Source organism: Colobus angolensis, unplaced genomic scaffold (genome assembly GCF_000951035.1).
Source record: "Colobus angolensis palliatus isolate OR3802 unplaced genomic scaffold, Cang.pa_1.0 Scaffold434, whole genome shotgun sequence".
Taxonomy (NCBI): Eukaryota; Metazoa; Chordata; class Mammalia; order Primates; family Cercopithecidae; genus Colobus; species Colobus angolensis.
The window spans coordinates 2,532,972-2,559,876 of NW_012117755.1; the positions used below are offsets into that span (position 1 = coordinate 2,532,972).

At 35.9% G+C, this 26,905-nt stretch overlaps 1 protein-coding gene across 1 annotated transcript in view; it reads left to right on the forward strand.

Annotated features, from left to right (window-relative positions):
* Positions 1-26,905, forward strand: part of DMD (dystrophin) — a 2,170,472-nt gene that overhangs the window by 1,500,933 nt on the left and 642,634 nt on the right. The window contains exon 51 of the mRNA XM_011957103.1: positions 9,979-10,211. Coding sequence (XP_011812493.1) covers positions 9,979-10,211 — 233 coding nt within the window. The remainder of the gene's footprint in view (positions 1-9,978; positions 10,212-26,905) is intronic.

Below are 26,905 nucleotides of genomic sequence, written 5' to 3' on the forward strand. Positions count from 1 at the left end.
ATTTTTAAATCAGGTTAATTGTTTTTGATGAATTCCTTATTAATTACTCACCTCAGAGCCTTTCTTCTTAAAATACAGATTGCTCAGAGCCTTTCATCTAATTTACTAAATGTTGAACTTGAAGAAGTATTTTAATTTATCTGAATTTAGTTTCCTGTTCTATAAATTGATAGTAATCATGTTTTCCCTATCCACACCAGAGTGGTATGGTGAAGAACCAGTGGAGAAAATGACTAAAACGGCATTTTTATGCTGTCCAAATTTTGTGCAAATATATTATAATTGATTCGAAAGAAAAGAGTCTATCTACATTTTAAGACTATTTAATATTGTTCCATTTACATTGCACTAATGGTTCCTCTGTCTTTTTTCTCCCTGATGAAGTTCTAGATTGAAACTCTGAGGAAACTGTAAATCAGAGTTATATAACTCTGTTATATTAATTTGTATAACTTCCCTGTCTCTCTCGAAATATATATATTTAGACTATATATACATATGCATATATATATTTGGAGAGAGGGCGGAATTACACCTAAGGACTGTGCTTAGTACACTGCAACTTGCACCTCATTCTAATTGTGAAAACAACAACAAATTTTGATTGAGACTGTGTTATTTGTTAGACCTTTGGTTTTGTTGTGAGGAAGGAAAAGATGATTCTGATAATTACGTCAAATAGTTTATCATCTCCTCTGGTGGATGAGGCTTGTGAGGGCCTGACACATGGTAGAGGATCTTATTCATTATATAACAACTTTCAAAACACATTGCTAATTATTTTGCTACTTAAGGTAAAAATGTAACTCTCCCGAACAAATAAGAGATTTAGACTGAATTCTGTAGAAAACACTGCTTATCTCATTTTGCTTAGGTTTCACTGCAGAGTCTCATCTCTAACATTCAGGTAGGAGAAGCTCTATTTTAAAATATTGAATAAACAAACCTAAATCAGAATAAATGATTTAATTCAGGAATTTTTTAAGGTGCTCAGAATTTTGGTAGAATAGCAGTGTATTTTCTGTAATAAGAACTGCACAATGTTCTCTAGCTGGTTATACTCAAATGGTTATATGGATTTTATTCCTATATCAGTTTTGCAATTGATGACCACCCTTCATCAATAGCACGGTCTTTATTATGGTTTCATCTGGCTTTTTCTTCCCTCGTCTTCTGCACTGGGCTGCCTACTCCTTGGCTCTTATTATTACATACTCTACTTTTTTCACATACAAAGCTCTTCGTGCACTAATAGTGAATTTCTGCTAAAACTGTTACTTTCTTCAAATGTCCTATCAAATGCTGGCTGCCTGATTTATTGGCCTTATAGACTGACTATGTGAATCTTCCATTCTCTGTGGAATTCCATTCCACATTTTAACTTAAAGACTCTGTCTTTCCCACTGCATTCTCTCTGCTGGATAAGCATTTTTCTTTTAATTTCTGTGGTAATGGGAAGGGAATTTTAAATCGTGTTTTGCATACAGGTGTTTAATAGGTTAAAATGGATGCTGTATCAGCTATCTATTGCTGTGTAACAAGCTACCCCAAATGTAGAGACTTAAAATAAGAATCATTATTTTTTTTAGCTCATGATTCTTGATTCTGCTTGGGGTTTGGTTCATCAAGGTGATTTTTTTGCTAGACTCAGCTGTGCTCATTCATGCACTCATGGTCAGCTGGTAGTTGATGACCACATGTGGCATTCAAATGTCTGGTATAACTTTGGTTATAAGTTGAGACAGTGTGGGTGACAGGATCACCTGCCTGTAATTATTCATCAGGCTAGCATAGTTCCATAGCGGTGGAAGGGTTCCAAGCATAGCCCAACACCCAAACATTTTTAAACCTCTGCTTACGTCATGTTTGCTGACACCTCATTAGCCGAAACAAGTGACTTGACCAATCCATATTCAAGTTGTGGAGAAATAGACTACAGCTCTTGATAGGAGAATCTGGAATATCTCTTGACAAAAGTATAAATGCAAGAAGAGAGTCTGTGGGCATTTACTCTCTGGCAGAGATGCTGTCATTTTTGTCACTAAGACACTTCCTGTGTCATATCGTTTATTATTCATTGGCAGCCATAAGTTTGTGGTTTAGTGTTTCCTCAGTGCCTGCCCAATATCATGTGGGAAAGAGAAATCCTTAACAATTTCTCTTAATTTCTGCTTCTGAGAAATGAGAGAAAACAAACTTGAATAGGCATAAATGATGTCCAGCACAAATTCTAAGCAGCTATATGAGAGGTGGGTGGATAGGGAGTGATGGAAAATTCTTTTAATTGAGACATTCTCAAACATAAGCAATTTTTCTTTCCTCAGGAGGCATTTGGTAATGTCAGGAGACATTTTTGGTTGTACATCTGGGAGGGAGCCCTGGCCAGGGATACTGACAAGCGATTCTGATCCTACAATGCACAGGACAGCCACTCATGACAAAGAATTACCTGGGACAAACTGTTAATAGTGCTGAGATTGAGAAACCCTGCTTTTCACTGAGTGCATGTAGATTAATTCATATAATGTTAGTTATAGTAGGGCAATTAAATGATGCAAACTAAAACAGGAAAAGACAATGATTATTTCTCTATTCAAATTAGTGAAGGAAGGATATATGTTTAAAGTCAGGTTGGAGATATTTTTCAAGGGTAGTATTTAAGTTGTGAGTGGATGCTAGATGCACTTGATTGTTACAATCCATATTTTTATAGCTATATGAAATAATCTTCTCTCCCAAATTAAAATGGATATTAGATATATTTCATGGGTACCATATATATTATAAGTTGTAGCTCTTAGAGTCAGAAGTATTTGAGTGATTAACAATTATTACATATTGAATGAGACATGTAAGAAAGATGCCTGATGTCCTATGATTCTTAGAAATATGTGCAGTGGTTAAGCACATTGTCTTGGAAACATCACTTGTTAATGTGAGATCCTGAACAAGTTTCCTTACCTTAGTAAAAGGGAGATGATAACACCTACCCTGAAGATTGTTTGTTAAAGGTGAAATAAAAGAACGTTTATGAAGAACCTTGCCTGGCACATAAGAATCACTGAGTAAATGATGGGGGTGATGGCAGTGTTGGTAGTAATTTATCTTACTTATAAATAGTAGCAAATATTTATTTGGATTATATTTTTAATGGCAAGAAATAATCTATTAAAATGTAAGTGAATAGCTCTATTAAACTTTTAAAATCCATGGCTCCCAAACTTAACATTTTTTTTTCTGAAATCCAGAAATACAAATGGTAATCATGAATCCTTGAGTTCTGGTACTCTGGCCTTGCCTATATAGAGTGCAAGCATTTATTTTTCTAAAAGGAGAATTATTGATGATAGATGTATCATATATTTTATTTACTCTTTAGAGTGACAGAAAAGAATGCAGACAAAAATAAGTGTTTATGTGTTCATAGTGTTGGTTTCTAATTTTCCAACTTGTATGTGCAGACTGTAAATATTTAGAGGGAAGATATGAAATTCTTCCTTACCTACACAATAGATTGTTCTTTCTCTGAATCTAGACATACTTTTAAATTTTCTTAAGAAGTTCTCTTGAACTCTTAAGTAATTCATTAATCCACATGCCGTCCTTTCAAATATTCAAAAAGAAAATATTCTCCAATGTTGCTTACATGGAGGAGAGTTATTTTATCTACTAGTAAATGGAAGTTGCTAACAATCTTTCCTATTCCCCATAGTTTTAAATAGTAATGCAATTTGACCACATATAACGTTGCTGTCCTCTGTTGACACAGAATGATAAGGAGGAAGGGAATATTTAACAGCACTTTTTAGATATTCCCTCATAGAATTGTTAATGTGAGTCCAATAACTTATTTTGTAAGTTGAGTGATATTTCAAATATAAAAATAAAGCAAACAAAAAAAAGTTACCCACATTCAACAAAGCTAGAAATAGAGTATATGCTTCTTGCTTTCTTATCAACCAAAGGAGACCTGTGAATTACAGGAAAACCACGTGTGAATACTTCAAAGGAAATACGCCAAACACATTGTGTGTGTGTTTTAAAAGATTTAGTAGCCCCTTTAAAGCTCTAAGTAAAGCTGTTAGTCTGACTAATCATGTACTCCTGAAACCAATTAAATTTTCAGACTAGAGAAATATTCTTCAAACACTTGAAAAAAATAAGAGTTCCTTCCTAAAGCCAACACCTTTTAATTAACAAAATACTCAGAGCAAAGCTGTGGTTTGCAATAGTATATTACACCTACCGTTATTCATGCTACCATTCTGGTGTACCAAACTCAATTCATTTCAGCTATTTTGAGCTTGATTTTATGGAGGGAAAATCACAGTTTTAGTAGAGTCATTTTAATTTCCTAATGAATGCATGAGAAAGATATTATGTTACATAGTATGTCCTCAGACTATTCAGATGCCCTCTCTCTCTCTTGCTGTGTCTCTGTCTCTCTTTACACACACCCACACCCACCCACCCACACACACGCATCCACTGTGTGTATCTATCTGTCTACCTAGATATACAGTTTAATTTTGTACACTGTAATGCATCTGGTTTCTGGCATAAGGTGATTTAGCAAAAAAACAAACAAACAAAACCCACCCAAATCTGTTACTGGAGGAACCTGTCATAGCATAACATCAGAAAGACTATTTTCAGTAAGGACCCTGGGCAGGAAAAGACAGTCCCTCTGGTGGACTTGAGAAGAATACCCTTAGTCTCTGAGATAGTTAGAGAGGCTGATACATGAGCCAGCGAATCCCAGAGCCAGCTTCTTGTAACCCAAGATAGGGGCATAAGGCAAGGGGTGAACACCCAGGCATGATCAGACTTGGGGTTAAGGTTAAATAGGGTACAGAGGAAAAGATTTCCACCAGCTGGAGGGGGAGCCATTTCCCATGCTCCTTAGGGATGACAACTGGAGACCCAGCCCAGAACATCACTGAAAATTCTGTGGAATAGTTTATATATCCTAACTCTTTACCCATTCTAGATTATGGGTTCAGGCACTCTTAGCAAAACAAATCCTCTTTCAGTCTTTTAAAATGTCGAGTTAACAGGAAATATCCTTGGCACAACAATATAACCCTGCCTGACCCTTAGAACTATGAACAGGTTACTCAGACTCTGCGAAACCAGTAACAGATCTGACCAGCCTACACTTCACTGAAAAGGGTGATTTGCATATATTTCTAATACTATGCCATGGTGGAAAAGAAAGAACCTCATATGTGTCAGATAGAGGTAAAGGCATCTGAAAGTGCAATAAGAATCAATGTGATACGTGTAATAAAATAAGATAAATAGGCCAGGCGTGGTGGCTCATGCCTGTAATACTAGCATTTTGGGAGGCCGAGGCAGGCGGATCACAAGGTCAGGAGATTGAATCCATCCTGGCCAACATGGCGAAACCCTGTCTCTACTAAAATACAAAAAATTAGCCAGGCATGGTGGAAAATGCCTGTAGTCCAAGATACTCAGGAGGCTGAGGCAGGGGAATTGCTTGAACCCGCGAGGCAGAGGTTGCAGTGAGCTGAGATCACGCCACTGCACTCCAGCCTGGCAACAGAGCAATACTCCATCTCAAAAAAAAAAAAAAGATAACTTTTTTCAGGACCTCAAAACTTCTCCTTTGAAACACTTTGATTAAAAAATGAAAAAATATATGCATGCATGAACCTAGAGGCAAGTCTTTTTAGAAAACATAAAATATTTTAAGTAATGTTTTTCTGAACAGAATTAGCTCTAATGTGTGAGAGGTCTATGAAGATTAGCCTCTTGCTACTTTATGTTTTAAAGTATATTCCTTGAGACCCAAAGTTTCTGACTTTGGAAAACAAGTCTCAACTACTATTGGCTATCCTCTAGACACTTTCAAAATCCTCTAAAACCTAATAGTGGTGCAAGATTTTGTCTTTCCTAGTGATAACTAGATTTAAGTAAGAAAATGTTGAAGACTAAAAAGTGTTTAGGACCCACAAGAAAGGTATAATTCTGTTCCTCATAGAGATATTTTAGTTACACACTTCTGATCCTCCCGAAAACATAGAAATCTAGAGTTGGCATTTAAAGAGAAAATGAGATTTTTGTCTGGAAACAGGAGAGAAAAGTTTTCAAGAAGTACAGAAAGCGTATGAAAGGGCACAAGGTTTGAAATGGTCTGTACTCATGAGAGAATGCAGAATAGACATGGGTGTGGAGGAGCCTAGAAAGAATGGAGAGAGGTAAGGCTAGAGTATCAAGTCTGGTTCAGAGTACAGAGCATAAAATCCCATACGAATGTAGAACATGAGGAACCAATAACCATTGTGTGAGAAACACAGGAAAAAGAGGAAGAAAAAAGTCCACATAGTGTACTTACAGTCAGAACAATCCTAGGAGGTGACTTACATGTATCATGTCATAAAATCCGTAACACAATTCCATTAGATGGGTACTGTTTTCATAGTTACACAAGTGAAAACTCTTGAGGGTCAAGATGTTCAGTGTAGCGGGCATAGTATAATTTCTTAGCTCAAGATGCCTCCAATGTCAGTGAACATTACTTTCCCAAGACTGTCTATTTAGGAAATAGTAAGGCCAATTGTCTATGAAGGAAGTACTGTTATAATCGCCATTTTATGGAGGAGTAAATGGAGATTCAGAGAGGTTAAGTCATCTGACTGTAGTTACACAGCTACAAAATAAATAGAGCAAGGATTCAAATACAACAATCTGGTCCTAGAAAGCCTAAATATGCTACACCCTGCTTTCTGATTCAGAGCTATTTCCTGCTTTTCCCCCTTCCATAGAAAAAAAATGTATGTGTGTGGGGTTGGGGGCGAATAAATTGACTGGCTGTATTTTCTCTCTTTAATATTTGATCTTTCATTGTCTGCCCCAAGCAGTGGGTCTTCCTCCTTTATCTTCTTCTTTTGAAAATAGCTAAAATCACCTAACTGGTAAAAACCTAGGCAGGTTTTGTGTTCTAGCCTCCATTCTTCCAGTCTAATGGGTAGTTGTTAAATTTTAGTACTCATTGTATGTAGAAGACCTCTAAGTTCACTAAAGAGCTTACTGCACATTGACTTTTTTTTTAGATTCAAAAGGAATCAATTGAGCACCTCCTATACTCCAGGACATGTGCAAGATGCAAGAGATAGAGCAGTGAAAAAGTCTGATACGGTTTCCCCTCCCTTTCCCAGCTGTGTACAGATGTTCTTCAGGTGGTAAACGCCGGAGAAGAGGAGACCAGAAATACTGGCCTGATGGGTCTATAGATGAGATTATCTGCCCATGACTGGTGCAGAGATGGCTGCATTGCTAGACCTCTCCATCTTCCTCTGAATATGCGTCCACTAATTTATTATCCCAATGGCATATTTAGTCATCATGAACTATCCTCCCTTTTTGAGTCTCAGGCCCTGGCCTTGCTTTTCAATAGACTCCCTCCCTCCCTTCCTTCCTCCTTCCTTCCCCGACTGCTTGACTTCCCGACTTCCTTCCTTCCTTCCTGCCTTCCTGCCTTGTCTTGCCTTGCTTTTCAATTGATTCCCTCACTCCCTCCCTTCCTCTTTCCTTCCTCCCTCCCTCCCTCCCTGACTTCCTGACTTCCTTTCTTCTTTCCTTCTTCTTTTCTGTCTTTTTCCAAACGTGCTTTTCAGGAAACAGTGGTCTGCTTGTTGAAGTCTGATAATTTTCTACTTCCTCATCCTCCACTCTATTGAAATTTAGTGTGACATGATCATTTCCACCTCATTAGGTACTTCTTTCATGATCAGAAGTAAGTCTGGAGAAAAAAAAAAAATCTCGTTTCTGCTCTCATTTGAGGGTCAAATTTTCAATAAGTCACTTTTTAAAAAAGCATTTTCTGACACTTCCCATAGGCTTGAAATCCTCCTAAACTGCTGTATATTGCCTCCGTATACATTGTGTATCTATTTTAGGAACACTCCATCCACATTTGCCAGCCAGCCTGGTGTTCTGCAGTTAGTTCCTACAGTGATATTTTAATTTAGCTCTCTTTTCATCCTCACACATGCATCCTCTCTGGATATTTAGCTCCTTTCCTGGAATCCCTTTTAAGATTTCTAGATCTTGTTTGCTTCCATGATTTCTTCTCCTGGACTGTGACACAAAACGCTATTCCTTCTTTACATTACATTTAATTCTTTCTAGAAAGAGCCTCAGAGTAGTCAGATAGCTTTGAGAAACAAAATTTTTTCTTTATCGCCTCAGTGTTACTGCCTTTGAATCATTATTTCTTGACATAAATTTCTTTATTCTATCTGACACTTAAAACACTATTTTTTTCTGTCTGCATTGATCATTATTAGTTCCTTCATTCACAGAAAATTGTTGGTGTCCCTGAGAAGTTTGAAAGACAAGAAACATTCTTCCATTCTACTCATCTTCTTCTCTAATGAGGAGACAACCTTAAAAACACAGTTACATAGCCGTAAAAATTAATGAATGGCTACCTCAGAATGAAAATTCAATGTCTCATTTTTTTTTTAGTGTTCTTAGAATAGTTCACTAGTTGTCCATGCCCCTGAGTCTCCTGTTGAGATGTCTTTTGCAGCTTTCCTTGAAACCTTTTATTCCGAACTACATAGTCCAATAATTTTGCCACCAATCTTCTGGTTATATTATGCTCCTGAGTTCATTGTCTATGAACTTGATTAGGCATTCCTTCCCCTCGCCACTCACCTCTGATAACCCAACTGTGTGTTGGTATTTAGTATCAATTCACACCAGCAAGTTCAGCCCTTTTCAATCAATATAGGGCCACACAGAGACCTTTGACTGACTACTCCCCAAGTATTTCACATTTTGGGGCCTTATCTCCAGTTTTTCACCACAGTTGTTCATCACTGTGTTTCTTACTAGCCAAATGTTTATAAAAACATTAATACCTAACATTATTGATTACCTACTATAGTGTCAGGTGCCGTAATAATATTATTGTGATGATGATTATGCTGTTGTTTCTGGCATTGTCATACATGTGTTGCTTGTACTACTCATTGAATCTACACAACTGCCCTTATGACATTTACCCTATTATTATTCCTCTTTTAAGGTAAATATATGAAAAATGCTTCCCACTTTGCCTTGCTTACTGCTAGTATTGAACAAATGTTACAACTGAAACTTAGAGAGGTTATGTGGCTTAATCAAGGTCCCAGAGTTCCTAAGGCAGAGAGTAGGGTTGTCTACCAAGCATTTTAATTCTAGTACTACACATCTTAACCATTATCATAGGCCGACTTACTCTACAGTGTCCAACACTATTCATATTACAATTTATTTAACGACTTTGAAACAGTGTTTCATGTCTAAATAGAAGAACTAGCTCTCATTTTTAAGAAAATATTGTATCTCGGTTTTTCTTCGCTGCTAGCCAGTCTACTAACAATTTGAAATAAAAAGAAAAAAAAATATGATAAACTGCTCCCAGTATAAAATACAGAGCTAAGACAAGAACGTTTCATTGACTTTCATTTCCCTAGGGTCCAGCTCTGAATTAATTTACTTCCTGTTCAAGGGAATTTTAAGGCAGAAAGAAGATCTTATCCCATCTTGTTTTGCCTTTTTTTTCCCTTGAATGAAAAAAAAATAAGTAAAATTTATTCCCCTGGCAAGGTCTGAAAACTTTTGTTTTCTTCACCACTTCCACAGGGTTTATTATTGTTATTGAGAAGACTTATTTAACTTAAATTACTTGTCCAGGCATGAGAATGAGCAAAATCATTTTTTAAAAAATTGTTAAATGTATATTAATGAAAAGATTGAATCTTTTAATTTTCTACCATGTATTGCTGAACAAAGTATCCACATTGTTAGAAAAAGATATAGAATGTCATGAATAAGAGTTTGGCTCAAATTGTTACTCTTCAGTTAAATTTGACTTATTGTTATTGGAATTGGCTCTTTAGCTTGTGTTTCTAATTTTTCTTTTTCTTCTTTTTTCCTTTTTGCAAAAAACCCAAAATATTTTAGCTCCTAGCCAGACTGTTACTCTGGTGACACAACCTGTGGTTACTAAGGAAACTGCCATCTCCAAACTAGAAATGCCATCTTCCTTGATGTTGGAGGTACCTGCTCTGGCAGATTTCAACCGGGCTTGGACAGAACTTACCGACTGGCTTTCTCTGCTTGGTCGAGTTATAAAATCACAGAGGGTGATGGTGGGTGACCTTGAGGATATCAACGAGATGATCATCAAGCAGAAGGTATGAGAAAAAAATGATAAAAGTTGGCAGAAGTTTTTCTTTAAAATGAAGATTTTCCACCAATCACTTTACTCTCCTAGACCATTTCCCACCAGTTCTTAGGCAACTGTTTCTCTCTCAGCAAACACATTACTCTCACTATTCAGCCTAAGTATAATCAAGGATATAAATTAATACAATTAACAAAAGTAGCCATACATTAAAAAGGAAATATACAAAAAAAGCAGAAACCTTACAAGAATAGTTGGCTGAGTTAAATTTACTAAATGACCTGGTATTTTAAAAAATCTGTTTTATACCAAATAAATCTCTCAACGGAGCTATTTACATTTATACTGTTTGTTTTGGCACTATGTAGCCCAACATATTGCAGAATCAAATATAATAGTCTGGGAATTGATTATTATCCCCTCTTCTAAGTTGTCTGTGCCAATTTTCCTTCTCCAGTGATAAGGATTATTGAAAGAGAGATATAAATTTAAAAGAGAAAAGTAACAAAACATAAGATGTTTTAAAATACCCTAGATCTTAATGTTGGCATTTACACAATGCCATGGTCAAATGAACATGTTTTTAATACAAATAGTTCATTTTTCAGCCTCAGTGTAATCCATTTGATAAAATTATGACATCAACGAGAAGTATTAGAATACATTTATGTAAATATGGTTTACGTAACTAGATCAAATATACTATACATCTTTTATATATGTGAGTGGTTAAGAAAAATAATTTTGGAATTGTTATACATTAAAGTTTTTTCACTTGTAACAGCTTTCAAGTCTTTCTAAAGAAATAGAAAGTTGTACTGAAGGTATTTAGGTATTAAAGTACTACCTTTTGAAAAAATAAGAAGTGAGGCAGACAGAGTAAGGGGAATTTCTTTGTAAAATAAATTTCAGCAATTCAGTAGGAATAAAGTAATTTGATAGTAAATAACCTGCATTTAAAGGCCTTGGGCTTGAATACAGAAGGCCTGAATTCAGTGCCATTTGCAAATGATGACTGTGGTCAAGCCATCTCTGAATCTTGGTTTCCTATTCTGAGTACAGAGCACACAGAATACACATTCACATTCACAATATAGTTATGGATACGGATGTATATAAATATATGTAAATACCACATATATGTACATGAAAATTTGTTTTACTTCTGCTTTATAAAAAGTAATCATAGCCACATTTTTCAGAAAACATAACTGAGGCTCATAGATGTCAAATTCCCAGTAAGTAGCAGAACAAGGATTCAAATCCAATTCCGTTTGATTCCTAAGCCAGTGTTATTACTTGCTACATATACTGCAGGCAGTATATGTATCAAGTAATAATACGTATACTACAAGTAATACATACTATTGCTGCAGTAATAACTGTAACTGCAATTACTATTTAGTGATTTGTATGTAGATGTAGATGTAGTCTATGTCAGACACTATGCTGAGCATTTTATAGTTGATATGTACTGATACATACAGAAACAAGAGGTATGTTTTTTCACAATACCACATTGAGTTATATAATACTCCCAGGACTTTTATTTACCAAAGGAAACAATATTTTATAACGTTTAAAGCCCAGGTTTTGAAGTGAGATTGTTTGGGTTCAAAGCTTGGCTCCCAAGCTATGTGACCTTGAGTAAGTTATTCAGCCTCCCTGAGCCCAAGTTTATCTATCTATAAAATGTGGGTAGTTGTACTATCTGCCTTGCAGTTTGTTATATGAATTAAGTTTGTTGGTACATGGAAAATGCTTCCCACTTTGCCTTGCTTACTGCTTACTGCTAGTATTGAACAAATGTTAGTAATTATATTTGGGTCCACCACGAACTCTAGAAATCTAACCAATGATGGCATTTGTATTATGCGAACTATGTATCACATCATAATACTATATGGAAATGAGAGCTTGTTTCCACTTCTGTACCCTATTCTACCATTGACATTATAGCTTCCTGCAGAAGTTACCTAATAATAGATTGGGAGAGAAAGTCCACACTTCCTTGTGACAGGTTTGCGAATCCTGCATTTAGGGAAGCCATTGATATGCCCAAGTAGTCTCCAGAGTTCTCTAAATAAATTTGTCCTTTTCAGAAAGGACTACTAATTTGATGCCGCCTCGCAGAGATTGTCTTTAAATACAGGTCAAAAACTAACGTAGAGGGCCAGGTGCAATTTTTCACGCCTGCAGTCCCAGCGCTTTGGGAGGCTGAGGCAGATGGATCACTTGAGGTCAGGAGTTTGAGACCAGCCTGGTCAACATGGCAAAACCACATCTCTATTGCAAATAAAAAAATTAGCTGGTGTGGTGGCACATGCCTATAATCCCAGCTACTATGGAGGCTGAGGCAGGAGAATCACTTGAATCCTTGACCAGAGGTTCCATTGAGCTGAGATTGCGCCATTGCACTCCAGCCTGTGCGACAGAGTGAGACTCCGTCTCAGAAAAATAATAATAATAATAATGTAGGGGAAAAAATCAAAAGCCGTTTCTGAGACACAAAAATATAGGATTTATAAATTATATATAGTATAAAAATATTTTTTAAATATTTATATATAGCATATTATATGTAATGATATATAATGTACATATATATTTATAAAAAAATCTAATCTCCCTTCTCTTGCTTGCTGAATAGTGGGATGCTTTGCCTGTCTCTTCCTCTTATATTAAAAAATAATTAATAAAGACATTGTCAGTTCTTGGCTTTTATTGCCTCAATCATCAAATTGTCAGTAAAATGGCCCTAAATAATCATTAAACAAATATCTGTGAGAGGGGAAATAAGAAGGAGAAGTAAGTATGGGGAGGATTTTATTATAATTTCAGGAAATCAATATCAATTTTATGTAAAGGTTTAAATAAAGCAATCCCAACGTTAATGTTTGATGTGTGAAAAATTAGGCAAAATTCCAAAAGGGCTTTATAAACTGAAAAAACACTTCACTAACACTTATCCATTTTTGTTATTTTAACCAACTTCTATTGAGCTGCTACTAAGTACCTGGGAGATATAAAGTTGTACAACAGAATGTGCAGGTAAAAGAGGTTGAAGGAAGAAAATAATAACACTATGATAGAGATAAATTTTAGGATAATAGCTAACACATACTTAGCACTAATGATATGCCAGTCATTGATCTAAGTACTTCATGTGAATTCTTTAATGCTTACAACATCACTGTGAGGTAGATACAGAGGCACAGTAAGGATAATAACCTGCCCAAGATCAAGGAAGAAAGAGACAATGATGAGATATGAACTCAAGCAGTTTGGTTCCAGGGTCCTCTCCCTTAAACCTCATAGTTTTCAACTTCTCTGATATTGTGGGAGTGATGCTGTTGGGGCTTTCTTCAGGGAAAACTAAGCCAGGAGAGAGAACAGATGCTAGTGAGATATTCCTGAAGAAGATAAAACTTAAGCCAAGCGTTAAAGAATGAGTTGGAATTACCTAGCTAGATAAAACGAGAAGGGCAATCCAGGCAGAGGGAGCAGACTGTGCTTTTCACTGAGGTGGACAAAAACAGAGTATGTCATAGGAATTGTGATTCCATACGGCTGAAGTTAAGGGTATATGATGAGAAGAAATTGATGAGGTTGAATAGAGAGGACTGGGGCTAAATAATGGGAATCCTTTGTTGCCAGACTGAGGAATTTTGATGATGGCCTACAGGCAGTGGTAACCCTGAAAGGATTGTAAACAGGAAAATAAAATCATCAAATATAGTTTAGTTGCCTATCAATTAGAGCTCTCTGGATGCAAGCAACAGAAATCATTCTCTGATTAAATCAGGCAGAAAGTAAATGTGCTATAATTAGCACAAAGGCAATGGAGCAAAACTTACAAAAGGAAAAAATCTGAGCATGCCTTTCTGGGCATGCGGCTAGCAAGGAGTATTCCAGTCTGTTTGTGATACTCTCTTTTCTCCATCCTGTGTGCAACTCTGTTCAAATTTTAAAGTCTTAAAAGAGAGTCCAGTTCACCTTGCTTGGGTCACATGTTAATACATGAGCTAGAAGAGAGCAGAAAATTTTATTTAAATCCCTCTCCTCCCAAAGTCTCAAAATTAGGGAAAGGCAATTCTCCCGAATAGCAACTGGGGTCTGTTGACAATAGAAGAAGGAAAAGGTTCTGACCAACCACTAAACAATAATTGTCCACTGAACTCGGTCAAGAACATGTAGAATAAGTTGGAGGACAGAGCAAATAAAGGACATTTGTAGGGGGTAATTATTATGTACTAAAGCAAGCTTGTTCAACTCATGGCCTGTGAGCCACATGCGGCCCAGGATGGCTTTGAATGTGACCCAACACAAATTTGTAAACTTTCTTAAAACATGAATTACTTTTTGTGATTTTTTTTTTTGCTCATCAGCTGTCATTAGTGTTAGTGTATTTTATGTGTGACCCAGGACAATTCTTCCAATGTGGCCCAGGGAAGCCAAAAGATTGGATACAGCTGATCTAAAGCAACAGGGTCATCTACTCAACTTTGCAACATGTAGACCTGAAATAAAGACCATCCATATACCAATACCTCAAATATAAATTTGTTTGATTATGACACATACAAAAATTAGTTCTCAGTAAATGTAGATAGCGTGAAGGATAATGTGAATGCAGTGAGATAAGGAAACTTCATATTGAACAGATTGGAATGTGAGGATTATAATTTATAATTCCAAAGCATCAGAAGTTAGATAAGATAATGCAATAAGACATTTTATGATTCAAGACGAAGTTAGTTATGAGATTCAGACCAAACCTTAGACACACAGTAATTGAAATATTTGCCACAGAAAGGGTATAAGGACATGACATTCAAGTAAGCTAGCCTTTTACTAGCTTTAGACTTTGAACGCAGAAAACGTATTTGGTGAAAAGCTTCTGGTCTCCTTTAGTATGTATTGCTTGATTAAAGTATTATTTTAGAAAATGGTGAACTGCTCCCATGTTGAAATAAAAATAATTTTTACTAAATGAATTATATTCAGGAAAAAAATGGAAGCTATAATTACAACTTTAATTTTTTTAAGTTTTAAGAATACAGCCATTTAAAAAAATTAAGCAAATCTTCATTTTAGACAGTAGAAAACACACTATTACCTTTTAGAAGAATAGAGATGTGAAATATGCAAATTAAGCCTTTCGAGGTAAAACACACATGAAGTTCAAAGTTTAATTTCTAGAATTGTGAATCAATAGCGGTGGATGATTTGTACCTTATAGCTTAGTGTCAGAGAAATCTGATTAAAAAATGCTTTTTTCTATTTCATCACGTTTAAGTAAAATTGCTCTGAAACAACAATATTTGACAATAATTAGCAGTTTTCTTTGTTGACATAATCTATCAAATGCAGGGAAAAATATGTCCTGGGTTTTGCTCTGAGAGTGATTATTAAATCTGACCCTTAAGGAAAGGAAAGAGAAAACAAAGAAGGGAGGAAAGGGAGAAAAAGGAAGGAAGAGAGGAAGGCAAGCAGGAAAAAGGGGAAGGAGGGAGAAAAAACAGAAGAAATGAAAGAGAGATGGAGGGAGACAGGAGGGAGAGAGGTGGAGGGGGAAATATGAAGAGAGGTTTGCGGCAGTAGAGACTAGTGTTGCTATCAACAAATAGAATTTAGATGGCCATATGATATTATTTTTCATAATACTGGTGTCTGATTACCTGTACTGAGTTAATTGTAGTCTTTTTTCAATTCCTTTTGGCCAGGTGTTCAGGGTAATTCACCACAAAATCTCAACCACTGCACTTGTATTGAATAAGGAATTGAATTAGCAAAGGCATTTTATCCTCCAATAAGACCTCTCCAGACTGGGGTTGAGACAAATTGGCCAATCTGGACAAGATGATAGTAGCATTGTTCAAGATTCGTTTTTAACCACACATTGCGCTGTTACCTGGGAGATTTCATTATCTAAAGATTGAATGAGCAGTTTTAGTGGGTACAGTGTATATTTAAATGGGACATAATTATTTGAATGAATTTAATTTTTGTTATTGTTAAGGTCAAAGTACTTAATAAAAATTATGATTTTTTAAAACTCTGCCTATACACAAAAAGCATTTGAATTAGCTACAGAATAATTCTGATTATAACTTTTGTTGAATAAATTCGGTCAAAATCTGATTACTAAACAACTTGTATAGTATAGCCTTGGAAGAATTGATGGGACAATGTGTGGGTAAAGTGGCATTGGCTATTTAAACTAAAAGTAATACAAAACAGAATGTTTCTTGGTTTTATTCTATTGTCACGAACCCAGCAGAAAGTGGGTATTACAGATAGTTTCTCTTATTCAACAAATGAGAGGACTTATAGACAATTTAGTTAATTGATCTAAAGTCACTTAGTAAATGTAATTGTCCTAACACAAACCCAGACCCCAGACCTCTTGGGAATAGATAATGTTTCTTACTTCTTTTCTGTTTTCTCAGCCACCCCCCTCAACTTCTTACACATCTCATTTCTCCATCCAAATTATAACAAAACAAAGTAAACACGGTTTATTTCCATGGGCATCCAGTGGATTTCACGAGGTTGGGTGACAGCCATCTTAGGGTGAGGAGATTGATTACTCTGTTTTTCTCTTTCATCGATCAGCAATCCAACCCTTCTCATCTCATCATTTTATTTCTGCACAAACTCATTTAAGAAATGCCAATTAAGATATTAATTAAGAAATTAATCTTGTAATCTGTTTGGCTGAAGATATTTACAAATTTTGTGCTTTAATTATCTTCCAACCAATGTACTTGTCTCTGGTAGACAGCTTGTGACCATGTGGATGACTGACCCATATTTATATAATTTTCTTTCTTTACCTAATGAGATCAAATCCACTATTATCTTCACTGAAGGATGTAAAGACATGTCAATGTCAGTAATGTGACTTATTTTATATTCTCTAGTCACAACAAAAATAACCCCCCCTTAAATAAAAACGTCATAGAGTTGCAAACACACACACACACGTACAAAATCATATTTTCTAAGTCTCTCAATTACCTTTTTATGGAAAATGATACCATATGCTTTTTTCTTAAAGAAACTATATAAACTTATAAACTATACTAAACTACATATTTCAAAGTCTATGAATGGAAATTTATATCTTCTTATATTTTAATTCAATTCACTGTAAACTTTTCTGTCAAAATCTTATCAAGCAAAACTGATCCAGGATATTTACATGAATTCTGATGAAAGTCACTGTACTGTGTTTTCCATAAAATACCAGTGGGATTCTGATAAGGAAGTTTATGTTTGTCATTGTGTTTAAATAGAGAATTCTGAGCTGGGCATGGTAGCTCACGCCTGTAATCTCAGCACTTTGGAAGGCCGAGGCAGGAGGATCACCTGAGGTTGGGAGTTTGAGACCAGCCTGACCAACATGGAGAAACCCTGTCTCTACTAAAAATACAAAATTAGCCGGGCCTCATGGCACATGCCTGTAACCCCAGCTACTCCAGAGGCTTAGGCAGGAGAATTGCTTGAACCCGGGAGGCAGATGTTGCAGTGAGCCTAGATCACACCATTGCACTCCAGCCTAAGCAACAAGAGTGAAACTCCATCTCAAATAAATAAATAAATAAATAGAGAATTCTGTTTACAAGCACTCACCACCACTCCTGGCTAATTTTTTGTATTTTCAGTAGAGATGGGGTTTCACTATGGTGGCCAGGCTGGTCTCGAACAACTGACCTTGTGATCCACCTGTTTGGCCTCCCAAAGTGCTGGGATTACAGACATGAGCCACTGTGCCCAGCTGCCAATATGTGTTGGTCTTTTTAATCAATGATTCAGTCTAAAATCATTTTGTCCTTTATATATTTTCTTGTAAAGCTGCTTCTGTTGTCTTGAACTTTTCTATTAAAATGTATGCTGTCATTTGACTTTTTAGATTGTTATTTTCTATTCCTTGAAATAAATTTAAATTTCCTGTAAAGGAGGGTGTAATATTCTATTTGACCTAGCCACTAAGTATATACTAAGTGCTTTATAAATATTGTTGATTTACTTTATCTTTACAGATTACTAGTTTTATTTAGTATTTGGAATATAACAATATTTTATAGAGCTACATTCATATATATGTTTGTCTTAACTGTTAAATGCAGTATGGTTCATGTCTACTTTTGGTCAATGATGAATGAAAGTCTCCTGAGAATTAAATTTGCCGCATCAATGCAAAAACAATCATAATTTTAGACACTCTGAGAATTTTAGCAATTAAAGGATTTTTTTTCCAGTTTATTGTGTTAAGATTGTGTTTAGCTATGTGTGACAGCATTCTCAATACAGTGGCTTATCCAGATAGTTTCTTTTTCTCATAGAGCAAGACTTCCAGAATTATGTGTTCCAGGGTCAGTGCAGCAGCCGCAAAACCCTATGTCCCCATTCTTTCCTCCAACCCCAGTCATCTCCAACATGAGGCTTTCTTTTTGTTTTGTTTTGCTTTTGTTTTTGTTTTTGTTTGAGATGGAGTCTCTGTTACCAGGCTGGAGTGCAGTGGCGCGATCTCGGCTCACTGCAACCTCTGACTCCCTGGTTCAGGGGATTATCCTGCCTCAGCCTCCTGAGTAGCTGGGATTACAGGCACACACCACCACGCCCAGCTAATTTTTGTATTTTTAGTAGAGACGGAGTTTCACCATGTTGGCCAGGATGGTCTCAATCTCCTGATCTCGTGATCCACCTCCCTCAGCCCCCCCAAAGTGCTGGGATTACAGGCGTGAGCCACCACGCCCGGCAAGACTTTCTTTCCTGTGGTCTCAACATGGCTACTCTGCCCCCAGGCACTATGTCTGTACTTTAAATGGAAGAAGGGAAAATGAGGAAAGTAAAAGCATATTCCAGCAGTGTCAGCTCCTGTTTGTAAGGAAAACAAATGCTTTTCTGGCAGCCCCACACAGAAGAGTTTCTACTTGACAGTGCATTAACCAGAAATGTGTCACATGACCATTCCTAACTTCTAAGGATCTTGGGAGGATCGAGTGTTTTATCTGAGTAGGTATGTTTCTTTCTTCATAATTCAAAATGTGAAAATTAGTGACTTAGCTATAAAACCTTGCTAGTCTGAACAGAATTTGGATTTTTTTAGCTAAGAAGGAAAGAAAGGATATTGGATAGGCAGCTGGCTATGCTAGCCAAGATACTCTTCATAATGTATATTTTTCTCCTTTGGACATATGTAGTTTTAACTTAGCTAAATATGATGGGATTGTTTTCCTATCTTCTTAGTTCTGTTTAAATTTGTTTCAGAAATCAAGGAAATAAAATGCAGAAAAAACTCTATTATTCATGTCTCTCTTTCTGCCTCTGAATATTTTTATGTTGGAGAAAGAGAAAGCAGTCACTTTCATAATAGCTTAAATAGTCTGACAAACTCTAAAGATGTTAGGTCATCAGTTTTTATATTCTGAATTATTAAGACCCAAACACACTCACTGAGTTCAAGAGAAAGTATAGACTGAGCAATAAAAACATTACCAGTTCTAGCAATGATAATCAAACAAGAAAACAAGGAATATAGTCTGTTTAGAATAACATGTTTTAAAGATCAAGTTTTTCTTCCTTGCCAATGTTGCCTTTCTTGTAACACTTTTTTTTTCCTTCTTGAGATAGGCTTTCCTATCTTTCATCACAAACCCCAGTATTTACTTGGCCATTCATAGCAGCACCACCGCATGGCCCAGACTTGTAGATATTTCCCTCCTTCTATCATTGTTCCAATAAAAATAGCCACTCTTATCTCTCATAATCTCAGCTATTTTGTGCCATAAAAATGGAAAATAATGAGTATTAAGATACTAACTAGGGGCTAGGCGCAGTGGCTCACGCCTGTAATCCCAACACTTTGGGAGGCCAAGGTGGGCGGATCACGAGGTCAGGAGATCGAGACCATCCTGGCTAATGTGGTGAAACCCCATTTGTACTAAAAATACAAAAAATTAGCCAGGCATGGTGGCGGGCACCTGTGGTCCCAGCTACTCGAGAGGCTGAGGCAGGAGAATGGTGTGAACCCAGGAGGCGGGGTTTGCAGTGAGAGCCAAGATCCTGCCACTGCACTCCAGCCTGGGCGACAGAGCAAGACTTAGTCTCAAAGAAAAAAAAAAAAAAGATACTAACTGGGTTTCAGTCATATAAGATGAGTAAGTCCTACAAATCTACTGTACAGCATAGGGCTTGTAGTTAACAATGTTATATATTTAAAACTTTGCTAAGAGAGTAGATCTTTTTTTAACTGTTATTATGGTACATGCAAAAATAATAACAGTAAATAAGGAAGGTAGGAGAAAAATTTTGGAGATGATGCATAGGTTTATGACATAGATTCTGGACATGATTTCACTGGGGTATATAGTCATGCATTGCTTAACAACAGATGCACATTCTGAGAAATGCATTGTTAGCTGATTGATCTTGTTGTGCAAACATCATAGAGTGTACTTACACAAACCTAGATGGTACAGCCTACTACACACCTAGGCTATATGGTACACCCTATTGCTCCTAGGCTATAAACCAGTACAGCATGTGACTGTACTGAATACTTTAGGCAGTTGGAACACAATGGCAAGCATTTGTGTATCTAATCATATCTAAACAGAAAAGTTACAGAAAAATATTATAATCTTATAGAACCACTGTCCTGCATGTATACCGACTATGTACGTGACAGTGGTCCATTGATCAAAATGTCCTTATGTAGCACATAACTGTTATTATCTCCAAACTCATCAAGCTGTGTTCATTAAATATGTATAGCTTTTTATGTCAATCAAGTGGTTAAAAAATCAATAAAGTGATTTAAAATATTTTGACTAGGAAATATACTATCATTTCCAGTTGATAAAAGATCTCAACATTTCCAAAATTGTCCTACTGAAAACCAGGTTCATCAGGTGTTCATACATGATCCTCATGAAAAGGTCAAATAAGCTGAAAAACATGCATAGACTTTGCCTGTCCTTGCAATCTATGATGTACATCTCCGTAGTAAGGTCACTGAAAAGTCCTATGGAAATGTTAATATTGTTAGCTCAGTATTTCTCAGTCATTTCTCCATGGAAACCATTTGTGTAGAGCATCTTGAGGAGCACAGTTGAGAGAACGTTATCTTAGTTGAATGTGTATGTCCCTCTGAGTCACTTGATTTCTCTACATATGCTTTTACCAAATTAATCTTTTAGAAATCTTTTCTGTTAGCACTATGTCTATAATTTGTGAAGTTGTTACCAGGATAACATTTGTGCCTCTCACCATGATGTACCTACCAGGGTCCAAGCAGCCATTCTTTCTCTAGAGTCACTATCCGAGGGAAAGAATTTAGCACAGCATTCTACAAGATAATTTTATTTATAAAAAAAGATTACTACATTACATATAGTAATTTATATTTAGAATATTGATTAATTATTAAAATCTGCATGACAACTTTGAAGAGTAGTACATACTATATAGCAGTTTGTACTCAAATTAACAGTCTTCTAAAAAGGATTCACTTTTTATTTTTATTCTATTGTCCTATTCGTTGATAGTGTTATGTAAGTAATTATAAAATTTAAAATCTGGAAAGAGAATGTGGACTCAGAATGCCATCTCTTTAGTTATTTCAAAAGGAATAGAAATGAGCATACATATTCATTTTCTTTCATTACACATCCAGAGAAATAGAATGGATTTTATAGACATGTAAAAAAGCAAGGATTTTGATCACTGATAAAAAGGAAATGTTTGGTCACTACCTTATTTCATGCCTTTTTTCTTATCCTGTTTTTTTTTTTTGTCAATTATTTGATGATATCTCTGAACATCACCTTTTATTCATGACAAGAATTGGGTATCATAGTAAAGAACACTGTTAATATAATTCAGTTACTTCACCCCTCCTGAAATACAGAGGAGCTTTAAGAATATGTGAGTATTTTTTTCTGGTTTTGTTGTATTTGTAGAAATATCATGAGCTTTGTTTAAAGTCAGGCATCTAAAACCTTGCCCTGTATGTTACTGACAAACTACACATATTTGGGGATCTATTCTATTACAGTTTGTTCAACTGTAAAACTAGGATAGCAAACTCTATGTCATATTTTCATTATCAGAATTTAAAAAGCATGTTTTAAGATCTTAGTAAATAACAAATCTCTGTAGTTGGGTTTGTTCTATATTCTTTAAGAAATTCCCTTTGATGGTTATGCCAATATCTGTATTACTTTTCTTCACACTTTTATTTTGCACTGAAATCATAGTAGTATTTTACATTATCAATCAAAGTAACAAATAAAGTCATCCTTAAAACAAATATGAATTTTAGATGATTAAGTAGATTGATATGGAGGTTCCTCTTGCTAATCATACCAATTATCCTCGGTGAAAAATGATAGACACTTGAAACACCAATTAATCATGATGACTATTTTTGCATCATAAATAAAGCTTTCAAATCTGAGAGGGAACAAAAGGGCAATGGTAGTGTAATGTCTCAAAGCCCCTTTCCAATTGACGGTACAAATTTAAAGAGAGAGAAAGAGAAAAAAAAAAAAAACATGTTTCACTGTAATTGTTTTCTAAGTGATTCTAAAAATACCTATTTTCTTAATAGATTCAAATTTTTTAGTTGGATTGAAAGGAAAGTCTTGGAGTGTAGTGAGGAAGGCACCTTCTGTTGAGAGGTTTTCAGACGACAGAATGTGCCTAAGGCCAAAGATGAGATGGTTTTGTGAAAGTCGATGGCCACAAACAGGTGTGTTTGACCCCTGAGAGATATGCAGGAAGTCCACCCCACTTTAATTCTTCCAAATGTTCTGTAGCTTAATTCCCAAGTACTTGATAAAGGAGCAATGGGAAAAAAATATGCACACTATTATGGAAAAGTTTTGACCTACACTATGGAGAGTTTTAGAATAAGAGCATTCTAGAAATCAGTCCCAAATTCCTAGGGTTTACTTACTTAAAGATAATATCATAGGTTGGGTTCCTGGCAAGCATATCCTGAGATTGAGGTGAGCATGCAGTATGTCTATTTAGGAGTGTTCTTGGGGTCAGTATGTAGGGGCAGCGGGAGAAGTTGAGCTTTGACACAGTGTTAGTAAGGGCCTCAGCTGACCATTCAGGGAGTTCTTGAGCTGGAATAATCCTTCAGAAGTGCTAGGAAATGAAGAAAGGGGACTGTATTTTTATAATCCCATGTCAAGTCACGCACTGGATGTGGGCTACTCCAGGAAGGCAACAAACTTGAGCAAGATGATTCTGTTCAGCCACGGGAATTTCCATAAGGGGGCTGCTATAATCTGAACGTTTTTGTCCCCCCAAAATGTGTGTGTTGAAACCTGACACTCAAGGTGATGGCATTAGAAGGTGGGGGTTTGGGGGGGGGTGATTAGGTCATGGGGGCTCTGCCTTCAGGAACGGGATCAGTGCCCTTATAAAAGAGGCTCCAGAAAGCTTCCTTGCCCACTCACCATGTAAGGACACACCGAAGGTGCCATTAAACAGGAGTGGGCCGTCACCAGACAATGAATCTGCTGATGTCTTGATCTTGGAATTCCCAGCCTCCAGAACTATAAGCAACAAATTCTGTTGTTTGCAAATTACCCAGTTTAAGGTATTTAGCTATAGCAGCCCAGACTAAGACAAGGGCTGACAGCTGAAGGCTGTCTACCAGCAGCACTCCTAGCAGCTGGGGAAATAAGTCCTTCATTTCCAAAGGGGAATCTAGGCAGCATATTTACAGCTTCTCACTACAGATAAGCTCATTATTTCAAATAGGGACTAGCAGGAAAAAATTAAATGCCCAAAATTTAGTGGGATGCCGAAATAAATCGTGGTGTATAAATTGGAGTATAGTGAGGAGAGCACCTTCAAACCAGTATGTACTACATGATATAGTTTTTGTTGCAATATTTATTATATACCCAAGCACACATATATTACTTTTAGAAACACATACCACATATATATCTGTGAATATTTTATATACTCATAGGGAGGAATTGTTGGTGTTATTTATGCTGTTTTAAAGATTGATGTTTTCATATAATTATATATTGGTTATATATTATTTCTTGATATAAGGTAAAAAAAGAAAAGCAAAACAAACTCTAAGTGATCACTATGAAAAGAATCCCAATGCTGCTCATTTAGGTTTATCCAACTCTTCCCATTAAAATATTAAATAGTCGAAATAATTGTGAATAAGAAAGAGACAGCAGATTTTGAAAAATGGAAAGAAATGCTTAAAGACATAGCATTGTTGCCCAACCATTATTATTTAAACATGCAGTGTTTGGCTTTGACCAAATTGCTTTCAAAAACTTCCTTTTGGCCCAAAATGTAGGTCATATATACTATCATAAAATTCATGATGCTTACCATGCATTAATTTCTAGTATGTACCAGGCATTGTGCTATGCATACCATATTCAATATTTCTAAACCTCTCAAAAATAGTACAAGCTAACTGGCATTTTTCTTGTTTTGAAAGGGAGAAACTCAGAGAGGTTAAGTGACTTGCCCAAGGCAATGCCATTGATAAGTGCCAGATTCTATCACAGGTTTATTGGCAACAAACCTTATGTGTGCGTGCACGCGCGTGTGTGTGTGTGTACACATACACAAATAACATATAGTATAAATATTTACATGGAAACGTAATAAACTGCATTGAGCTGCGTTTAGAATTAGTATTTAGGACATGTTTGGCAAATAAAGAGTGGAGATTGAAATGGGTTTGCTTAGGAAAAATGATACGTTAAAATAGGCTTTATTATGAGTCTTCAACTATTCTGTGAAAATAGATACCCAGGGAAGAAATAATAGACAATATGAATCTTGAGCAGGCAACTGAGAACTTGTCGAAGAGCCAAGATAAAAATGTCAGAGAGGAGAATATTTTGGCAGCTCAGATGAGCCCCCAGAGGGTGGGAGGAAATGATCTCACCGCAGTCTCGTATCTGAACCCCAGGTTTTTGCATCTCCATAAACTAATTTCTTACACCTCTCAATAATGATCGGGCTTACTCTCAATCTCTCTCTCTCTCTCTCTCTCTCTCTCTCTCTCTTTTTCTCTGTCTCTCTATCTGTCTCTCTCTCACACACACAAACATGCAGAACATTTACTCAGACATACTTACACATGCATACGTCATAAGACAATTATATAAATATCAGTCTTTTATTTCATAAGTAAATTACAAGGCCTGGTTATTGTTTGGACTGTGAAAAAATAATTATGTGAATAGATGCCTCAAGATGAAAGGCAAGGCAAGATTGTGAAATTATTCATATGGTAGTAATAGTATGCAACAAAGAACACAATCTTTAAAGATCTTTAACGATCTAGTTATAAAACCATGTTTTATAACAAATATAACCATGAGGAAAGAAAAAGAAAAATGTAATAATATATTCCAAGAATAAAGTCAAATGTATTGTTGAATGTAAGGAGTTGGTTACACTTCCTTATAGTGGAGGTTGTTTTAAAGTTTGTGGCTTACATGGTGTTATGCGTTGCCCTAGATCAACACTATTATGCAAGGCCAACTATTAGGTTATTTTTGGCAGATAACCATAGCAAAACTTTAGTATAATAGGTAAAGGTTAGCTACACTTCCATACCCTCACTCTCAGGTGTTATACTCCATATAAAAGGTTCAATCAAGGGAGACATGAGAATAATCCAGAATCTAGAGGCAGAATCCAGTTAACCTTAGAGAAGGCATCATACAGCTAGAATCTTTGGATTCAATGTGGAAACAAAGAATAGTTTAGGCATTAAATCTTGGGCACCAATCCAAAGAATACAGGTTCCATAGCTTACTAAATTTTTATACCTAGCAAGCTGGAGATGAGGAATTTCTCTCAAATATTTTAACCAAAGCATGTATCTTAGATAACACTAATCTCATAAGTGAAAACTCATTTCTAATATTCATTTTGCTCATTAGCAGTGCCTCTAGTGTTGATCGTGGTAAAAATAGTTCAAATGCTGGTAGAACCCATCTCAGGAGACTGGCCTTTCTGATTAAATTCTAACTCTATCCCCACATGAATTCCTGACTTAAGTAACTGAGTTCCCACACATCGGAATATAAGTATGTTATAGATATAAAAACATATGTAATTAATAAATATTTTAAGTGAGTCACTTCTTTCATCTTTATGGCTTAACTATATCAGAAATTTGATTATTTTTAGTGGTCTAACTACAAAACAAAACACAAAGCCTACAACTAAAAATTTCTTTGCGTATATTGCAAAGAGGCAACCATTTGGTGTCAATTCGATCATGAGTGAAATGCTATTATATGAGTACATCTCCCTGGCTTGTATGGGGGTAATAGGGCATGGAATTTACAGATTCACAATAACTGAGATACTGAAACTGAGATATTCACAATAACAAAGATATCAATATGTAGCTTTTCTCATAACTTTGTGTAATGAAATCCTCAGTTTCTGCTGTGTAAAAAGCTTATTGTTTACTTTTCATGAAAATCATCTTAGTTTTTGTCTTTATTTAATAGTCTGTAATTTGGGAGTAATACATTTGTTTTCTTGATACTATGTGAAGTGGCAAGCCGAAAATTCTAACAGGAATAGATAAGCAAGTATCCTATAAATCTGAGGCAGTCAGTCTCTCTCTCTCTTTCTCTCTCTCTCTCTCTCTCTCTCTCTCTCTCTCTC